Source organism: Natrix helvetica (assembly GCF_964273705.1).
Source record: "Natrix helvetica genome assembly, chromosome: 7".
NCBI lineage: Eukaryota > Metazoa > Chordata > Lepidosauria > Squamata > Natricidae > Natrix > Natrix helvetica.
The window spans coordinates 7,860,577-7,881,278 of record NC_138558.1 but is presented as its reverse complement, the minus strand read 5'-3'; the positions used below and the strand labels follow the sequence as shown (position 1 = coordinate 7,881,278).

Sequence of the window (20,702 nt, the reverse complement as noted above, 5' to 3'; positions counted from 1 at the left end):
CTGTGAGTGTGTGTCAATCCCTTTTGGGGGATGGGTCTTCTCCAAAACCTGGGTGTGAATGGCTACCGTCCCTCCTCACTAATCGTGTGTTTGTCTGTGTGTGTGTGTGTGTGTCTTTTGGGGGGGGGTCTTCTCCAAAACCTGGGTGTGAATGGCTACCCTCCCTCCTCACTAATTGTGTTTGTGTGTGTGTGTGTGTCTTTTGGGGGGGGGCTCTTCTCCAAAACCTGTGTTTGAATGGCTACCCTGCCTTCCCACTTACCCTCCCTCTGTGCGTATATGTGTGTGTTTTCCTTTTGGGGGGGAGGTCTTGTCCAAACCCAGGTGTGAATGGCTACCTTCCTTCCTCACTCACCGTCTTGCTTGCTCGGTGTTTGTGTGTGTGTGTATTCATTCCCTTTTTGGGGTCTTCTCCAAAGCCGGGAGTGTGAATGGCTGCCCTCCCTCCTCACCCTCCCTTCCAGTCCTTCAAGCCACTTTGTCACCTGCTTTGCAGTGTCAGCAACTGAGGTTTTATTTATTCAGTGGGTTAAAGTCTCTTTCAAGGGAAGCTGCTTTGGCTGAAGGTGGGTGCCAGCTAACCCCCCCCCCCCAGCAAAGTGGCTATCAGAGATAATTTAATAGAATAAGGGAATAATAGAATTGGAAGGGAACTTGGAGGCCTTCTAGTCCATCCCCCAGTTCAAGCAGGACACCACTTCAGACAAATGGCTGTCCAACATCTTCTTTAAAACTTCCAGTGTTGGAGCATTCACAAGTTGAAGCAAGTTGTTCCACTGTTTAATTGCTCTCATTGCCAGGAAACTCCTCCTTAGTTCTGAGTTGCTTCTCTCCTTGATTAGTTTCCATCCATTGTTTCTCGCCCTGCTTTCAGGTGCTTGGAAAATGGACTGATCCCCTCTTCTTTGTGGCAGCCTTTAGGTATTGAAAAACTTTTTGGAAATTGCCTTCCAAGAAAATGCCTGGGCTTACAACTCACAGCCTCTGTTTTCTCCCCCCTCCCCCCCTTTTTTCCTTTGCACCAGTTTCCTTCAATCTTTGGGGAGAAAAAGTGGCTGATTTTGGAGAAAAATAGCACTCCAGAGAGACTTCTTATTATAGTGGCAGATGCCTTGGCTAACTGTGTTGTCGTTGTTGTTAGTGGCGAAGTCGTGTCTGACCCATCGTGACCCCCTGGACAACGTTCCTCCAGGCCTTCCTGTCCTCTACCATCCTCTGGAGTTCATTTAAGCCAGGGGTGTCCAAACTTGGGAACTTTAAGACTTGTGGACTTCAACTCCCAGAATTCCCCAGCCAGCCATGCTGGGGAATTTTGGGAGTTGCTGGCTGGGGAATTCTGGGAGTTGAAGTCCACAAGTCTTAAAGTTCCCAAGTTTGGACACCCCTGATTTAAGCTCACACTGACTGGCTGGGTGACTCCATCCAGCCACCTCATTCTCTGTCGTCTCCTTCTTCTCTTGCCCTCCATCTTTCCCAGCATGAGGCTCTTCTCCAGGGAGCCCTTCCTTCTCATTAGGTGGCCAAAGTATTTGAGTTTCCTCTTCAGGATCTGGCCTTCTAAAGAGCAATCAGGGTTGATCTCCTCTAGGACTGACCGGTTGGATGGCCTTGCAATCCAAGGGACTTGCAGGAGTCTTCTCCAGCACCATCATTCAAAGGCCTTAATTCTTTGGCGCTTAGCCTTCCTTATGGTCCAACCTTCACAGCCATACATTACAACTGGGAAAACCATAGCATTGACTATGCGCACTTTTGTTGGTAGGGTGATGTCTCTGCTTTTTAGTATGCTGTCTAGATCTGCCATAGCTTTCCTCCCCAGGAACAAGCGTCTTTTAATTTCTTGGCTGAAGTGGTATCATCTGCATATCGGTTTGATCGCCTTGCAGTCCAAGGGACTTGCAGGAGTCTTCTCCAACACTATAGTTCAAAGGCCTCAGTTCTTTGGCACTCAGCCTTTCTTATGGTCCACCTTTCCCAGCCATACATTGCAACTGGAAATGTTGTCATTAGGAAGACTAAAGATAGATGCAAAGAAAAATAAATATCAGCCCTTTCCTTAGATAGGAGTGATGATGGTATGCTAGAAAAGGTTGAAAGAAAGAGAGGAAGAGAAAAGAAGGGACTAAGGGTGACATTATAGCAGTCTTCCAATATTTGAGGAGCTGCCACAAAGAAGAGGAGGTCAACCTATTCTCCAAGGCACCTGAGGGTAGAACAAGAAGCAATGGGTGGAAACTAATCAAGGAGAGAAGCAACCTAGGAATATGGAGAAATTTCCTGACAGTTAAAACAATTCATCAGTGGAACGACTTGACTCCCAGAAATTGTGAATGCTCCAACATTGGAAGTTTTTAAGAAGATGTTGGATAGCCATTTGTCTGAAGTGGTGCAGGGTTTCCTGCCTAAGCAGGAGGTGAGACTAGAAGACCTCCAATGTCCCTCCCATCTCTGATATTCTGTTATAACCATCAGAAAGTAAATGGACTCAGTTATGGTGATAATGAATGTACCACTGGAAACCTGAAGGATCAAATGGGGAAAGATCCTCTTGGAAATCTGTCTTTTGCTGAAGATTTCAAGAAGAGTTTGGATAACTATTTGTCCCAGATGGAATAAGGACTTGTTTTTCCTTGGGGCAGCGGGGTTGGACTAGAAGGTCTCCAAGGTCCCATTTAGCCCTAGGATTTATATGGTGGCTAATACTTTGGAAAAATCCACTTTAAACCGAACACAAGGAAAAAAAATAGATTCTCTCTTTGGAATGTAGAAGAAACTTAAAACGAATAACACTCTCTGAATTTGTCTGTGGAATGAAAGTTTCCTTTTCTTTATAGATTGGAAAATTCCTCTTTAAAGGGTAAATCAGGCCTTAAAGAAAGTATAGGCAGTCCTTGACCTATGACTACAGTTGAGCCCAAAATCTCCATTGCTAAGCAAGACAGCTGTTAAGATGCTCCCTGTTTTATGACCTTGTTAAGTGAAAGACGTCATTAAGTGAATTTGGCTTCCCCCACTGATTTTGCTTGCTGGAGGCCGATTGGTGATCAGATGACCCCTGGACAGTGAAACAGACATAAATACATGCCAGTTGCAAACTGCCAGAATTTAGACCATGTGACCATAGGGAAGGCTGCAGTGGTCGTAAGTGTGAAAACCAGCCATAAGTCACTGACTTCAGTGCTGCTGTAACTTTAAATGATTCCCTAAATGAATGGCCGTAGGTAGAGGACAAACCAGTTTTGTACATACCCAAGGAATCTATGTGGAAATGTTTGTTAAGTAACTGGGAACTCCAATAGATTCAAAGTGAGTCTCTGCTTAATTTAGTCAAGAGGAGAATTTGGCTCTGGGGGAAAAAAAAAAGATTTTCTATGTTTCTGTAATGCTAATTACCTTTTTCAATTGGTAGAAGGGCTTAGGTGTGTTCCGGGGATGTGATAGAAGCAGAATTGAGCTGTTTTTATGTTAGTAATGGATGGTATTCAGCATGCAGGAATGTGTTTATAATCTGACCAGGTGTCATTTGTATGCATTATATAAGTTTTTCTACTTTTCAGTAGAAAAAAAATAGGTTTTTTTATTGTCCCTTTAGAGACCCATTAAAACATTTTGTTCTATTTTGGAGGGATCATTATATAAATCAGTCGGGTTTTTTTTTTCTTCTTCTTCTTCTATTCAGTTGTGTCTAATTGTTGGAGATTGCCTGGGCAAGTTTGTGCAGTTTTCTGGGCAAGGTTTCTCATTTCCTGCTTCTTATAGTTGAGAGAAAGTGACAAAGTCACTCCACGGGCATTGTGCCTAATAGCAATAAGCGCTTAGACTTATATATCGCTTCACACTGCTTTCTTTATACACAGTGCTTTCTAAGCCAACGGTCACCAACCGATGGTCCGTGAAAAACTTGGTGCTCTGCAGAAAAATTATTTGCATTTTTTTTTTAATATTGCACTAAATCAGGGCTCCTCAAACTACGGCCCCTGGGCCGGATACGTGCAATGAACGTTTGTGTTGCTGCAGAGAGTCTCCCCCTTTGATGTCTTTTTCTGCAGATCGGAGGGGGGCAGAAATTGGGGTCTGCTTCAGCCTCCCGGTGTGGGGCTTTGGGCGAAGGCTGGCGGGAAGCGCCGCTGGTGGAGAAGACTCAAAGGGCCTCGTTCCAGTGGGACTGCATCATGGCCTGGAACTGGTTGACCATTTCAGCCCACTGAGCCTCCAGGCGCCGGTACCTGACCTTGCTCTCCCGCAGATCTTCCCTCTGCTTGGAAAGCCTATGCTCGTAGTCCTCAGTGAGGTGCTTCTGCTGAGCCTCCTTCTCGGTCAGATCCAATTTGAACTGAGCTGTTTTGCCAGCTCTTTCTCCAGCAACTGCTTCCTGTTGGGGCTCTAAGGAGCCGGCGGGCAGGTGAGGAGGGGCTGGGAGGGGAGGGGCGAGTAGAGGCCGGTGAGGCGCCCATCCACGTAAGTGACATTGAGTTGGTCACGCCCACCCAATCACATGATCACCTGGCCAAGCGTCCCTCCCCACCCCCAGTCATTAGGCAGATCATATTAGTAGTCCACGGAATTTAAAAGTATGAATTTAATGGTCCCCGAGGTCCGGAAAATTGGTGACTCCTGTTCTAAGAGGTTTACAGGATTATCTGTATGTACTTTTTTGTTTTACTTTTCCTTCTATCTTAGCTTTTGTGTGTTCTTTGGTCCTAAATAACCAGAGAGGTATATTGCTTCAGCAAAAGAAAGCAGGCAGGCTAAAGAATTTTAAGGCATTTATTATAAATGTATTTGTATAAATGTATTTATGCATTCATACAAATCATAAATATAATTGTAAGAGGAAGAATTCAGGAAATGTTTGTTGCTTTCTAAACAAACACTTCCAGATCTAGGTATAGTTTATTGTCATTGTACCTCATGTATGCAATGAAATTGGTGGCATCATGTTGGGTTCTGTTTGTAGACACTGCAAATATTACAAAGTGAATTAAAAATTGGCCCCAAAGAATCAAACCACTAAAAACAACTTGCTTAAAGTAATAAAAATAACTTTCCGTGGATATGATATTTAAAAGCCTGGCATGTCATGTCACTTTTAGGGATTGAGAGCTCCTAGTGAACAGATTAATATGGAAGAAGATATACTTAGTGGTTGATTGATTTTTGTGCCATTATCCAGTTGGTGCTGAACCTTACATAGCTGGACCTTACCTGGTCTATAAAAGAATTGAAACAGCAATCAGGAGACTGGGCTAGAAAGCGGGAGACCATGAGTTCAGGTTAGCCATGAAAATCATCTGGGGGACTTGGGACAATCACCAGGAGACTGAGAGTTCTAGTCTCACCTTAGGCACCAAAGCTGGCTGGGTGGTTTTGGGCCAATCGCCAGGAGACAGTGAGTTCTAGTCCCCCCCTTAATGCATGAAAGTCAGCTGGGTGACTTTGGGCCAGGCACCAGGAGGCTGTGAGTTCTAGTTCCACTTTAGCCATGAAAGCCAGCTGGGTGACTTCAGGCCAGTCACCAACATATTATCAGTTCAAGTGGTACCTTTAGACATGAACTTCACATGGCTGACTTTGAACCAATCACCAGGAGCCAGTGACTTCTAGTCCAGCCTCAGGCATGAATGTCAGCTGGGTGACTTTAGGTCAGTCAGCCCAACCTACCTCACAGGGTCGGCGTTGTGGGGAAAATAGGAGGGAGGTGTGGTTGGGTATGTTCTTTGCCTTGAGTTGTTTGCAAAAATAATAAAGACAGGATAAAAATAAATAATAAATGAGCGGTGTGGTGGCCCAAAGGTAGAATTCTCGCCTCCAAATCAGGAGGCTGTGAGTTCGCTCCTAGGTAGAGGCAGATATTTCTCTCTCTGGGCACGATGAGAATATATCTGCCGAATATAACTCCTCATTGGCGACAGGTGTAGCATCCGGCCAGTAAGCCCTCAGCTCCACTCAGTTACCCAAGACTCCACCCTGCAAGGGATCATGGGGTCATTAAAAGCTGATGATGATAAATAAATGATTAAAAAACGAATCAGTGATCAGTTGATTACAGCTGCAAACAAGGATGTTTGCCTGTGGTGCTTGTAGAGACAAACAGATGCAGAGTAGAAGCTAACTGGCAGCTCAAATTCAAGTTTTACCAGTCGGATATCACGTTACTCATACGCTTGAAGAGTAAATGAAGCAGCAGGCTAATTTGGCCCAACTGTTGGTGAATCAGACATTTATTTTTATGAAACCGTTTGCAAAACTGAAGGGGAGAACATATGTGTTCTATCTGAAGTCAAGGAAGGCGCCAAAACAAGAATGAAAACTTGGAAGATCTTAACCGCGCTTCTCTTTCGACATTATCTCCTTTTGGCCACACGGATCCACCGCTAGTGCCTAGTACTGTGATGGCGAACCTGTGGCAGAGGTGGCACGCAGAGCCCTCTCGGTGGGTACCTACGGCATCGCCAGCTGCTTTTCTAGTTTCAGTGAGCATTTGTGCGCCGGCCATGTGGTCTTTGCGGGACTCCGGAGTGCTGGAAAATGGCCTGAAAACAACACGAAAAACGCCCCCAAAACAGGCTGGTTTTGGGGCCATTTTCAGGCCGTTTTTCGGGCAGTTTTCCAGGTTGTTTTTTTTTGGGGGGGGGGTGGTTCAGGCCGTATTTTGGGCCTTTTTCTAGGCCATTTTTGGGGCTGTTTGGGGGGCTTTTCAGGCTGTTTTCCGGGCTGTTTTCAGGCTGTTTTTTGCAGGGGTTTTCAGGCCGTATTTTGGGCCTTTTTCCAGGCCACTTTGGGGCTGTTTTCAGGCTGTTTTGGGGGCTTTTTCAGGCGGTTTTTCGGGCTGTTTTCAGGTTGTTTTTTGGATTGTTTTCAAGCTGTTTTTTGGGCTGTTTTCAGGCCCTTTTTTGGGCTGTTTTTGGCCTGAAAACTGCCTCAAAATGGCCTGAAAACAGCTGGAAAAACAGCTGGAAAATCACCCCCCAAACATCCAAAAAACAGCCAAAAAACAGGTATGCACATTGGCTAGCTGGTTTTTGGGTTAATTTTATTAACCATTAAAGTAGCGCGCACTGGGTAGTAGGTGGGTGGTAGATTATTTTAGGGAGCAGGCTTTGATCATGTTTCCATGACTACCATCCATCTAGTGCTTACTGATTTTTTAAAAAAAACCTTACCCAATCAAAGAGCAATTTGTTGTCAATAATTTTAATAATGACTAGGAGTCGATGCAAAATGGTGGGGAGCATGGCTTGATTTTTCAAGATCTGTACAAATCTTCTATATAAAGCCTGGATTTGCCCAAAGCATTTTGCTGCCTAAACAGTGCATAGTCAGGTAGGTTTAAAGTGTTTTGACAGTCCATGTCAAAACTAATGCCCGTAACGTGCTTTTCTGCTTTGGAATTAATTTTATTGCTATTTTAGGTACTAGGAAAATATATTTTTTTTCAGGGCTTTGCATCCTTAAAGCAGGAAACATCAAGCTCTTCAGGGCTGCGATGTTTGAAAGCTGGGATGAACCAAATCCAACACTGGAAGTTTTAAAGAAGATATTAGATAACCTGAAGTCTGAAGTGGTGTAGAGTTTCCTGCCTAAGCAGGGGGTTGGACTAGAAGACCTCCAAGGTCCCTTCCAACTCTTATTCTATTCTATTCTAACCATTTGTCTGAAGTGGTGTAGGGTCTCTGCCTAAGCAGGGGGTTGGACTAGAAGACCTCCAAGGTCCCTTCCAACTCTTATTCTATTCTATTCTAACCATTTGTCTGAAGTGGTGTAGGGTCTCTGCCTAAGCAGGGGGTTGGACTAGAAGACCTCCAAGGTCCCTTCCAACTCTTATTCTATTCTATTCTAACCATTTGTCTGAAGTGGTGTAGAGTTTCCTGCCTAAGCAGGGGGTTGGACTAGAAGACCTCCAAGGTCCCTTCCAACTCTGTTATTCTAGTCTAGTCTAGTCTAGTCTATAATCATTTGTCTGAAGTGGTGTAGGGTCTCCTGCCTAAGCAGGGGTTGGACTAGAAGATCTCCAAGGTCCCTTTGAACTCTGTTATTCTAGTCTAGTCTAGTCTAGTGTATTATAACCATTTGTCTGAAGTGGTGTAGGGTCTCCTGCCTAAGTAGGGGGTTGGACTAGAAGACCAACACTCTGTTCTGTTCCATTCCATTCCATTCATATCCCAATTCATCTCTTCCTTTCCCTTCCCTTCTATTCTATTCCATTTCATTCCATTCCATTCATATCCCATTCATCTCCTCTCCCCTCCAGTCCAGTCTAGTCTAGTCTAATCTATTCCATTCCATTCATATCCCATTCTTCTCTTCTTTTCTCTTATCTTCCATTCCCTTCTCTTCCCTTCCCTTCCCTTCCCTCTATTCTATTCTATTCTTTTCATATCCCCATTCATCTCTTCTCCTCTTCCAGCGAGATTGGAAGTGGATTGAAACAACACGTTCTGACACTTCAGAATGGTTGTTTTGAAGTGGAAGTGTTTTGAATGCAAAATGTTTTGTACATCGCTACTAGTAAGTGTAAAATAAGATGTGAGATAGCAAAGACCAAAGATAGCGCTAATGAAAACCAAACTGAAGCCAAATGAAGTAATATACTGTTATGAAAAAACAAGCAGCTTCCTTAATTAGATAATATACATGACGTTCCATCTTGTAGCACCTGTTTCTGAATTTTAATCCTCGAATACCCTTGAGCAAAGAATGCACTGATGTATTTTCCCACCTGTATTACTGAAACAAAGTAATGAGAATGAAGAATCAAGGAAAGGTTACCTACTCTGAACCAAAGCATTGATTAGTTTCTGATATATAATGATTTTAATGTACGCTTCTGGTTACACCATTGTGGTGAATGAAATTCCCTAGGAGAAGGTTTACATCGTAGGAAGCTGCTAGTAAGGAAATTATACTCACTGGCTCTAATATGTTTGCCGAAATATGATAGTCACCATTCTCTCACTGAATTACTTGGTTATAATGTTTGTGTTAAGAGTCCTTTAATTGTAAACTGTGGGAACTAAACTTATTACAAAAATAAAGCTGGAACCTTAGCATAATTTTGATTTGCAAGGTCTTAACGGCATGGAGAATGGCTCCTACTTGGTAGAAAGGTGCGTGGAACTTATAAAAGATGACAGGTAGCCCTCGATTTACAACCACAATTGGGCCCAAAATTGCTGTTGCTATCAGAGTCAGTTGTTAAGTGAATTTTGCTCCATTTCATGACCTTTCTTGACACAGTTATTAAGTGAATCACTGCAGTTGTTAATTCGGCAAAATGAGCCTGGCTTCCCCATCGGTCTTGCTTGTCCCTTTTGCTTGCTTGCAAATTGAGAAGTAGCTGCATATTTAATTCAAGCATGCTCCTAATGGCAGATTCAAGCAAGATCCAAGATGACTTTGAAACAGCCAAATTGTTATCCAGATTAATTATTTATTCTCTGTGTGAAGTGTCTTTCGATCATTTCAGATCCACCCAGTGACAATTTCTTCCAGGGCAGTGATGGCTAACCTTTTGGTAAAGGCATTTATGTTTGTGCGTGCATCCACATACATGCCCACACCCACAAATCAATGCACCTATGACCCCAAACCCGCGCATGTGCGCGCGACACCCTGCCCCATGCTGGGAGGAGTAGTTTTTGCTCTCCCCAAGCTCTGGAGGCTTTCCTGAAGCCTGGTGAGGGCAAAAATGGCCTTCCCCTGACCCCCAGAGGCCCTCCAGAAACCAGAAACGGATCGTTTCCGAACTTCGGTTGGCCCATTGGGCCTGTTTTTTGCCCTCCCTATGCTCCGGAGGCTTTCCTGAAGCCTGGGGCGGGTGGAAACTGCTTCCCCCGGGCCTCTGGAAGGCTGAAAATCAGCTGGCTGGTGTGTGCATGTGTGCCAGAGCTAACGGCTTGCGTGGCGGCAAACATGGCTCCGTGTGCCACCTGTGGCATGCATGCCAAAGCTCTACCATCCTGGTTCTAGGGTCATTCTTAGTCATATCTCAGTTTTTATGAAAATAACTCCAGATTAAACATAATAAGCAGTAACGAGCGTCTCCAGGAAATGGAAATGGAAGTCTCTTTTTCCATATGATTCTCCTGGGAGGTAAATAAATCTGTTTACATTAGCTGCAAACTCAGGTTAAAATTTTACTACAAACTGAGGTAAATCTTTTTTTACTACAGACTGATCTGTTCTGTTGCACCTGCGAACTTTTCAGAGTAATCGGCGTTAGCTACGAAATATGCCGTCGTCACCCACGTTGCAAACATGCTGTGGTTAGAATTGGTCCATTACGCGGCTTGCAAATAATATGCCTATGCCAAGCATCGTATGGTACTTAGCAGAATCGCTTCTCTCTCTCTCTCTTTCTCTCTCTCTCTCTCTCTCTCTCTCTCTCTCTCTCCCTCCCTCCCTCCCTCCCTCCCTCCCTCCCTCCATCCATCTATCTATCTATTTTCCCTGGCATGGGTGCTAATTACGTACAGAAAGGATGCATTTAGGGGACACAGTCTCCCCGTTCAGGAAATGGACCTGTTTGCAAAAGAATAAGCATGTGTGCTAAAGGTGTTTTGAAACTGGGAAACATCTGAGGTTGATGATCCCAAAGGTGCTTTTTTTCCCCCAAAACCTTTTTGGTTTTTTTTTCTTTTGAAGACGTTTCGCTTCTTATCCAAGATGCTTTTTCAGTTCTGACAGGATAGTGGGAAACAGAAGGATTTATACACCTTGCAGACAGCTGGACAATTGCATCCTTTTAAAGGGTCTTTGAAGCACTTGGAGGTTTATCTGTGCCCTCAGTATTTCTCCGGGGTCCTGCAGTCTGCAATTTTTCCTCTGGAAATCCATTCCACATCCCAAATTGTATAGCTAAAAAAAGAATGATGGAAAGCATGTTTACATCCCTTTTGTGCCTGGTGGTGGGTTAGATTAGCTCCGGTTAAGCAGACGAAGAGATGCTGAGGACGGAATTGGCTGACTTCTTCTTCCTCCTGCATCTATGAAGCATCTCGGGAATTGCTTGCCTTACGGCGGAGAGCAAGCTGGTCACATGAGCCTGAATTTTCATTTTAGTTCATTAGTCAGCCATTTTGGTCAACACCCTCTTTAACTGCGCACAATCCAATCCTATTATCTTTCTGAATCTGGGTTGATCGGAAGGGGGCAAGAGAGAGAGAGAGAGAAAGAAAGAAAGAAAAAGAGAGAGAGAGAGAGAGAGAGCAGCTGTCGGTCTTCGTGGATCCTGGATACCTCCTCTTCTTCCTTTTGTGGTTATTGGTGTTTTTTTTTTTTGTTGTTGTTGTTTTTGTCATTTTTTTTTAAAAAAAAGACAAAAGCTTTTTCTGAGACAGCTAAGAGGTCTGGCATTTCTTTATTTTTCCTGCTCTCCTGATGCGGAGGCCGTGCGCGAAGGGGTTATTCAGGAATAATAGCTCCTAGTCACATCGAGTTTGCGGGCACGGCCGTGCGGCTTTGCAGAAGAAACCCGGAGGAAGGAAAACAGCTGAGGAGGGGTCTCTTTTCCCACCCCCACCCCTTCCCCTTCGCCTCACTTCCCTCAAAAGTAGTGCATTGTCTGCTCTCCGGCAAATCTTTCCCAGCTATTTGAATTATTGTTTTTTTTCTCTTCGAGGGGAAGGTGTTTTTTTTTCCCCCCTTCCCCTTTTTATGGTTTTGTTTTATTTTCGCTTGGTTTTATTTATTTTTTAAATCCCCCCCCCTCCAAAATCGGCTTTATTGTTATATCAGCTGAATCATCATGTCCGCTTTGACGCCTCAAAGCGAAACGCCAACTCCAACGACAGACAAGATCACCCAGGCTGCCATGGAAACCATCTATTTGTGCAAATTCCGGGTGTCGATGGATGGAGAATGGCTCTGTTTGAGAGAACTGGACGACATCTCTCTTACGCCCGACCCCGAACCGAGCCAAGAAGGTATGGTTGGCCCCGAGAGGACAGGCAAAAAAACCTAGGCTTGTTGCAGTCCAAAGCAGCGATGTATGTGCATTTCCCACCGTCAAACGGTAGCCGTCTTATTACACATGGAATGACCTTATTCCATTTGAATGTGGTCCATGCCATGGACTCTCATTTTTTTAAAAAAAGCAGCTTATTTGTGGAAAACGGGAAGGGTGGTTAAGAGTGAAGGTCAACAGCCGGGAAAAAATGGTTGTCTTCCCTGGGATTATTCTGTTTTTCTAGACACCTGCGCTCTTTGCAGCAAGATCTAGCAAAATAACCTGAGGGTTTTTCCTTCTCTTCTGCACTAGAAGGAAAATTCATCTCGACATCTAAATGTGGAATCTCAGCTGCCTAAACTACTACTATTATTATTATTTTAGCAAAAGGGGTTAATTTTTTCTGTAGAGGACAATGGCCCAAAACAATAGGGTTAGGTGCAATAATGTCCTGGCATTATTAATTAATGTGATGTAATAATGGGGTTAGCTGTAATAATAAGGTTTGGGAACTGGAGGCGAAGACAAAAGAATGGTTGCAGGAACTGGGTATGTCTAGTTTAATGAAAAGGAGGACTAGGTTAGTGTGACATGATAAGCAGCGTTCCAATATCTCAGGGGCTGCCCCAAAGAAGAGAGAGTCAAACTATTCTCCAAAGCTCCCGAGGGCTGGACAAGAAGCAATGGGTGGAAACTAATCAAGGAGAGAAGCAACCTAGAACTAAGGAGAAATTTCCTGACATTTAGAACAATTAATCAGTGGAACAACTTGCCTCCAGAAGTTGTGAATACTCCAACACTGGAAGTTTTTAAGAAGATGTTGTCAGAAGTGGTGTAGGGTTTCAGAAGTGGTATAGGGTTTCCTGCCTGAGCTGGGGGTTGGACTAGAAGACCTCCAAGGTCCTTTCCGACTCTTATTCTGTTGAAGCTGTTGATCTAAAAAAAAATCTATGCCACTTATGGGTTATGAAAGGAGTGATACGGTTTAAAATTTAGATGCCGTAAATGGTCATTTGGGACTTTTTAGAGATACTTCACGGTGGTCTGTTTTGATGGGAGAGGAGATAAATAGGAAATTATAGGGGATATGGGATTATTACTTATCATATGGTAAGGGACCATAGGAAATAGAGTTGTAAACAGTATAGGGTATTATTTAATCTCTGTATTAAAGGTTTCATTTTAAAAGCAGGAAGCAGCCAGTGAAGGTGATTTGAATTTAGTTCCCTCTTTAAATCTCTTTTTAGCGCAACATCTTTTTTTGGAGCAACGTGAAAGCTTCTTGCTTTTTTGCAATATCATGCCCCCATCCACAGATGTGGAAGCCACCTGCTTTTTGACAGTCACCACAATGGGCAACCTTGTGATTACCTGAGCCCGTTTCAAGGTGAGGGTGACCTAAAGAAAATCCAAAGTTAACCGAGGCTTTTTTCCTCATTCCTTACTTTCACAAAGAGTAGCCAGTTCATTTTCTTTGTTGATTCACATCTCTGACTTAGACATATGAAGCACAGGTTCCCTGCTCAACTGCCATTTGATGTGGCTTTCCTTCCCAAAGGTGTTTTTTTCAAGAGGCAACTGGACTTCCTTTGTTTTTCCTTGAAGATGTTTCGCTTCTCATCCAAGAAGCTTCTTCAGTTCTGGCTGAATGGCAGGGAACAGCTTGCCTCCAGAAGTTGTGAATGCCCCAACACTGGAAGTCTTTAAGAAGATGTTGGATAGCTATCTGTCTGAAACGGTATAGGGTTTCCTGCCTAGGAAGGGGGTTGGACTAGAAGACCTCCAAGGTCCCTTCCCAACTCTACTATTGTACTGTATTGTATTGAATAGGAGGATCTAAATTCATTGCAATCATCTGGTCAGTAGCCCTCTCTCTGAGGGTCATTGGGGCCACTTGGAGGTTAATCTGTTTTCTCAGGGTCACCTGAGGTAGTCCTCGACTTACGACCACAATGGAGCCCAACATCTCTGTCGCGAAGCGAAACCTACGTTAAAGTGAATTTTGCCCCATTTCACCACCACCATTTCTTGCCACGGCCGTTAAGCAAATCCCTGCGATTGTTAAGTTAGCAACACTGTTGTTAAGTGAATCTGGCTTCCCCGTTGACTTTGCTTTTCAGAAGGTCGCCAAAAGGGGATCGCATCACACACACACACACCCAGGACACTTGCAACGGTCATAAATATGAATCAGTTGCCAAGCTCCCAAATTTTGATCACAGAGATCATGGAGCATGGGTTGTAAGTGTGAAAGGGAGTCAGGAGTCACTTTTTTTTTCAGTGCCGTGGTCATTTTGAATGGTCACTAAATGAACTCCTGTAAGTTGAGGATTACCTGTACTGCAGACAGGTGTGGAACTTTCTTGGGACTGCTGGAAGGACCGTGTTGTAGATTGGAGATAGATCATGTCATATCCCTCCACCTCTGTTGAGAGAGGCTTGTCCAGTTTACACATAGATGGCCTCTTTGACCCAGCGGTCTTCTCTGTCCAAAATGTGGACTTGGCTGTTTTCAAAAGAGCACCCTTTTATCTTCTAAATGCAGATAGATTGCTGAATTTAAATTGAACTGAAAAAAACACCTTTGGGACAACCATGACCGAGAATTTCCATAGATACTTAAGTGGCTTTGTATTTCTAATCTCTGATTCTAGCTGAGAATATTTCTAGATGGGATTTAATCCATCATATATAGTGGCCGTAAATTACAGATTCCTGATTAGAAAGCAGTATCCTATTTTCCCTGGGGAATTTTCACACGATAGCAAAATCTAATTTTATCGTATGTCGTTGTGTCTTCCCACCCACCCCTTTTATATAATTAGAGCATTCACAGGACGCTTCACCATATTTCTTTCTAATAATCTCTCAAAAGATTATTCAGTTCTTACCTGGAAGGCAGATAAGAGGAAGTGGAATGAAAATGAGCAAATAATTTTAATCTGGGGAAACTTTATTTTGCAGGAGATTATCCTGCTCTTGATTTCTGTTTCTTCATTGTTCTATCAGGCCATTCTAATTTTAAACACCTTTTTTACCTGCAGACATTGAAAAGGATGTACAAGTAATCCTTGACTTACGATTACAATTGAGCCCAAAATTTATGTTGCTAAGAAAAATACTTGTTAAGTGAATTTTGTTCCCCATTTTACGACTTTTCTTGCCACAGAGTTTAGAATGGAATATTTTTTTAAAAAAGAATAATAACTTTATTGTCACTTTGAATGTGCACTCATCGGCATACATTAAAATGATATTTCGTTGCACGCAGCTCTCCAAAGGTTACCGCGTCCAATATACACTACATAATAAACAGAATAAATAAATAAATACAGAATTATGCATATACCCACAGTTATTCAGGGAACAGCTGCAGTTGTTAATTTAGTAACAACAGTTGTTAAGTGAACCTGGCTTCCCCATTGACTTTGCTTGCCAGAAGGTTGCAAAAGGGGATCGATTACTTCACCCCCATATTATAAATATGAATCCGTTGCCAAGCAACTGAATTTTCACCACATGACCTTGTGGAGGCGGCAATGGTCATGTGTGGAAAACAGTCATAAGTTACTTTTTTCAGTGCCATTTGATTTGAACACTTACTAAACAGTTTTAAGGCCTGTATTTAAGATACCACTTCGTGTTCAAGTCAGATCTCCAGCTTGGATGCTTTTTTAAAGTGTTTGTTTCTACAAATTTATACAAATGACATAGACCCTGGGGTTGTTTAATTTCTAATAAAATGTAGCATAGGTCCATTGTCCATTGTTCTTTGCACATTTGTTGTTGTTAGTTGTGAAGTTGTGTCCGACTCATCGCAACCCCCTAGACAATGTTCCTCCAGGCCTTCCTGTCCTCTACCATCCTCTGGAGTCCATTGAAGCTCACGCTGACTGCTTCGGGGACTCCATCCAGCCACCTCCTTCTCTGTCGTCCCCTTCTTCTCTTGCCCTCAATCGTTCCCATCATGAGGCTCTTCTCCAATGAGTCCTTCCTTCTCATTGGGTGGCCAAAGTATTGGAGTTTCCTCTTCAGGATCTGGCCTTCTAAAGAGCAGTCAGGGTTGATCTCCTCTAGGGCTGACCGGTTGGATGGCCTTGCAGTCCAAGGGACTTGCAGGAGTCTTCTCCATCACCATTGTTCAAAGGCCTCAATTCTTTGGCGTTCAGCCTTCCTTATGGTCCAACTCTCACAGTCATCCATTGCAACTGGGAAAACCACAGCCTTGACTATATGCACTTTTGTTGGCAGGGTGATATCTCTGCTTTTTAGTATGCTGTCTAGATTTGCCATAGCTTTCCTCCCCAGGAGCAAGCATCTTTTAATTTTTGGGCTGCAGTCCCCATCTGCAGTGATCTTGGAGCCCAGGAAAATAAAATCTACTACAATCACAATTTCTTCTCCATCTATTTGCCAGGAATTGAGAGGGCCGGATGCCACGATCTTAGTTTTCTTAAGGTTGAGTTTCAAGCCAACTCTCCTCCTTCACCCTCATCCAGAGGCTCTTTAGTTCCTCTCCACTTTCTGCCATTAGAGTGGTCTCGTCTGCATATCAGAGGTTGTTGATATTTCTCCCGGCAATCTTAATTCCAACTTGTGATTCATCTTCTAGCTAGATGAAGAAGTCCATTGTAACTTTGAACAATTTGTTACGTGGCCAGTCATTAAATAAGGATTCCCTGGGTAGATTTTGATCAGCAATGAAACATGGGAAGGAAACCCATGATCCCAATGGTGAAATTCAAATTTTTTACTACCGGTTCTGTGAGTGTGGCTTGGTAGGCGTGACAGGGGAAGGATACTGCAAAATCTCCATTCCCACCCCACTTTGGGGACAGCCAGAGGTAGCATTTGCCAGTTCTCCGAACTACTTATATCTCCACTACTGGTACTCTGCACTACTCAAACTTTCTGCTACTAGTTCTCCGGTACCTGCTGTATTTCACTCCTGCATGATCCTCATTGTATTATTTTCCAATCTTCTTCCACAAGAAAATCACATTTTTCATTATTTAGGTGGTGGAAATCCCTGTGCTCCTCAGAGTGGTGAATTATTTACCACTGCGTGATTAAAAATAGCTAAGAGGTAACAGTAAGTTCACAGAATTTCTAATGCAGCCAGCACAGAAAGAAGGCCTTTTATGGAAAAGATGGCAAGATGGAAAATCAAACTTTTACTTTACTTTTACTTTTATTTAATTTATAAACCGCGCCCTCTCCCAGAAAGGACTCGGGGCGGTGTACAGTCATATTAAAACAACAGCATTTTAAAAGTGCAATTTATCTACCCCCGTGTTTTCCTGAAAATAAGACAGGCTCTTATTTTCTTTTAACCTCTGAAATAAGAGCTTGGCCTTATTTCCGGGGAGGTCTTATTATGTTTGAGGATGCAGGAGGCGGCGAGCGTGGTCACTTCATGGCTGCTGCTGTGTTGCAATATTTTTGGGGAGGGCTTATTTTAGCGCATGCGCTCAAAAGCCCGATTGGGCTTCTTATCTGGAGAGGTCTTATTTTCGGGGAAACCGGGTAATATTAACGCTGCTATTTCCAGGATTTATTTCCTCCTATCCAAACACTTTTTATGGACTGCCAAGCTTATAAGGTTGGGGCAACTCCTTTAAAAAAAAGAATATACTGTAGAAGTAGTTTGGGTTGACTTAAACCAGGGGCCTGCAGGGAAATCCTGGAAACAGGGAAGGACAGACCCATGGTGCCTCCGCCAGAGTTGCCCGGGCAAGTCTGAGCGGAGCGACGCAACAGGCAATGGAATGCGCGCATGTGGTTGGCATGAAGAATAGGCCGGAGACGGCAGCGGCTTTTTCAGCACGTTTGAGACCTCCGGTAGTTTCCGCTGGTCTCTAGCCAGCCGCTGCTACTGGGATGCGGCTGGCAAAGAGGTGGCAGCTGGGAGGCTTCTCACACTGAAAAAGAGAGCTTGCCTTCCGGAGTCCCGACCAGCCACCGCGGGAGGAAGGTCCGCCCGAAGAATGAGGCGGTCATGGGGGAGGAAGCGGGGCTAGGGCCGGGGCCTCTGAAAGAGCGGAAACGGGACTGGCGAAGGGAGAGCGGGCGGCATGCAGGAGGCGGCTTTTGACAAATTAGGCCAGGCATGGGCAGAAAATAGGTAGATAGATAACAATTCAAAAAATTGTCCTACTGTGTTCTGTGGGCGTGGCTTGGTCATGTGACTGAGTGGGTGTGGGCGTGAGTGACGTCAAATTAGCCATGCCCACTCAGTCACATGACCCCCCTCCCCACCTAGCAACAGAACCGCTAGTAAAAAAAATCAAATCGTACCACTGCTCTGTAGCTATCCATTCTGATATTTCTGATATTTCTCATTCCTAATTCTAACTTTTATTAGTTGCCATTTCATTCAAATTTCTGGAGGCTTTTGATCAATGACCTTTTTTTCCCTAGTTTGGAAAACATGCACATGTATCATCCTAAGAGCGATGTAGCTAAGTTATAAATCTTTATAGCTAATCTTTACTTGCAAGGTATAAGGACTAAGCAATATTTATTCTAAATTTCCATTTTTGTATTGTCTGGAAGCCGTTAAAATTTAATCAGTCTTGCGGCTAAGCAGACATTGGTTGAAACCAGTATTTATCATAGCAGCTGAAATGATATTATTTTGGCAGATAACTTCTTCCAACGTTTGTACAGCTAGTTACTGGATTCACACGCTGAGCTAAGCCACAGTGTCGTTTCCTTGGTTTCGTTTTAGCAAATTACATGGATTTATTATGAAGGTTTGCAAACCATTGTGGGTTTTTTTAATACCATAATGCATAACCTCAGAGAGACTTAGAACGTCGAATAACTTTATTGTCACTTTAAATGTACATTAATCGGCATACATTAAAATAAAATTTTGTTGCATACCACTATGATTTTATTGATGAATCCTGTTTAACCAAAACATATTTGATATAAATCTACTTGAATAATATTTGCCTTTTTGCCTTTTTTACTATGAGGATTGCTTTCAAGATTGGCTGCCTCTAAGAAACTATTTTTAGGAGATTGTGAATGTTTGCAATATTTAATTCTGTTGAATTCTGAAGTGAAGGACCAGGGGAGACATGAGAGCAGTCTTCCAATATTTGAGGGGCTGCCACAGAGAGGAAGGGGTCAAGCTTATTTTCCATGAAGGCCAGACAAGGAATAATGGATGGAAACTGAACAAGGAGAGATTCAATCTGGAAAATAAGGAGGCATTTCCTGACCGAACAATCAACCCATGGGACAGAAGTTGCCTTCAGAAGTTGTGGGAGCTTCATCGCTGGAAGCTTTCAAGAAGAGACTGGACTGCGATCTGTCAGAAATGGTATAGGGTCTCTTGCTTGGGCGGGGGGTTGGACTAGATGACCTACAAGGTCCCACTATTAATCTGTTCTTCTGTCCACGCCAAAACATTGCCCTCTCGTGCAACTTTTGAAGGGACTGGAGGCCACATGAGAGAGCACTCATTCTCGGATAGCCTCTGAAAATCATTTCAGAACAGAGCATGTTTTTTAGAACAATTGTCAGGTATTGGGGGAACACCGGAGTGTCACCCAAAACATCCTGGTTTGTCATCTTTGACACGCATGTTGTAGTTTCACCATCACGAGGCTAACTAGTTTTTGAAGCGGCCAAGGTTCGAAGACGCCTATCAATAATGGCTGTGAGTCTCATCAAATTTGCTTCATTCAAGAAGACTCACTTAATAACCATGCCTCGAAAGGTCATAAAATTGGGTTGTTGCTTGCTTAATAGCTGTCTTCCTTCGCCCCAGAAATTCTGGACCCGTGGTCGTAAGTCGAGGACTATCTGTATGTATTAGCGGATGACTAACTCCATATTAAAAACCTTTGATGCCTATTCAGCAGTTGAAAATGTACAGGCAGCACGGTTAAATTGTTAGAAGCCAGAAAAAAATGTAATGTTTTTAAATGGTCAGAGGGCAAAATGACACTTCCTGGGGAAAATGAAAACAGGAATTCGGACCCAGCACTGAATAAATGTCTGTTTCTGAAATAATTGCAAGTTCATTGAAAAAAAGTGACTTATGGCCTCTTTTTCACACTTACGACCATTGCCGCCTCCCTATGATCAAAATTCAGACGCTGAGCCTCTGACTCGTATTTATGACGGTTGCAGTGCCCGCGGTCATGTGATTCCCCCTTTTGTGAAATTCTGACAAGCAAGAGTCAAACGGGAAGCCAGATTCACTCAACAACCGGGTTACTAACTGACCGATGGCAGTGATTTACTTAACAACTGTCGCAGGAAAGATTGTGAAATGGGGAAACGTTCGTTAAGAAATGTCTCAGTTAGCAACAGGAATTTTGGACTCAGTTGTGGAGGATTATCGGTAATCTTTCCTAAATCCAATTCCACAGACCTTCTATAAAGTCGGAGGCAATTTCCATACCATCAAGACCTTGCAAATCAAATTTTGCTAAGGTTCCAGCTTCACTTTGTAGTACGTTTAGTTCCCACAGTTTACAATTAAAGGACTCTATAACACAAAACTTATAGCCAAGTAATTAATGCAGCGAGAGAATGATGAATATCATATTTCCGCAAACACATTAGAGCCAGCGAGTATAATCTCCTTATTAATAGATGTAACAAACAGAAATTTTGGGCTCAGTTATGGACGTACGTCGAGGACTGCCTGTGGTTTAAATGGTGCGGTCTTTAACTGAGGCAACAATATACTGTTCCGGTTTTAAAGCTTTTTTTTTTTTGCCATGGTCATTAA

At 43.3% G+C, this 20,702-nt stretch overlaps 1 protein-coding gene and 1 long non-coding RNA gene across 9 annotated transcripts in view; both read left to right on the top strand.

Moving 5' to 3' along the window:
• The window catches only part of LOC309395857, a 98,289-nt gene that overhangs the window by 27,667 nt on the left and 49,920 nt on the right, over positions 1-20,702 (top strand). The gene's annotated exons all lie outside the window — the stretch shown is intronic.
• Positions 1-20,702, top strand: part of RUFY3 (RUN and FYVE domain containing 3) — a 71,219-nt gene that overhangs the window by 847 nt on the left and 49,670 nt on the right. Inside the window, exon 1 of one of the 8 annotated variants that reach the window (XM_081960384.1) lies at positions 11,166-11,924. The exons of 4 other annotated variants lie outside the window; for them this stretch is intronic. In XM_081960384.1, the coding sequence (XP_081816510.1) occupies positions 11,747-11,924 (178 nt within the window). In that variant the 5' untranslated portion in view covers positions 11,166-11,746. Of the gene's footprint in view, positions 1-11,165; positions 11,925-20,702 lie in introns of those variants that run through there. 3 more of the 8 variants (XM_081960385.1, XM_081960380.1, XM_081960382.1) reach the window with 3 other exon arrangements.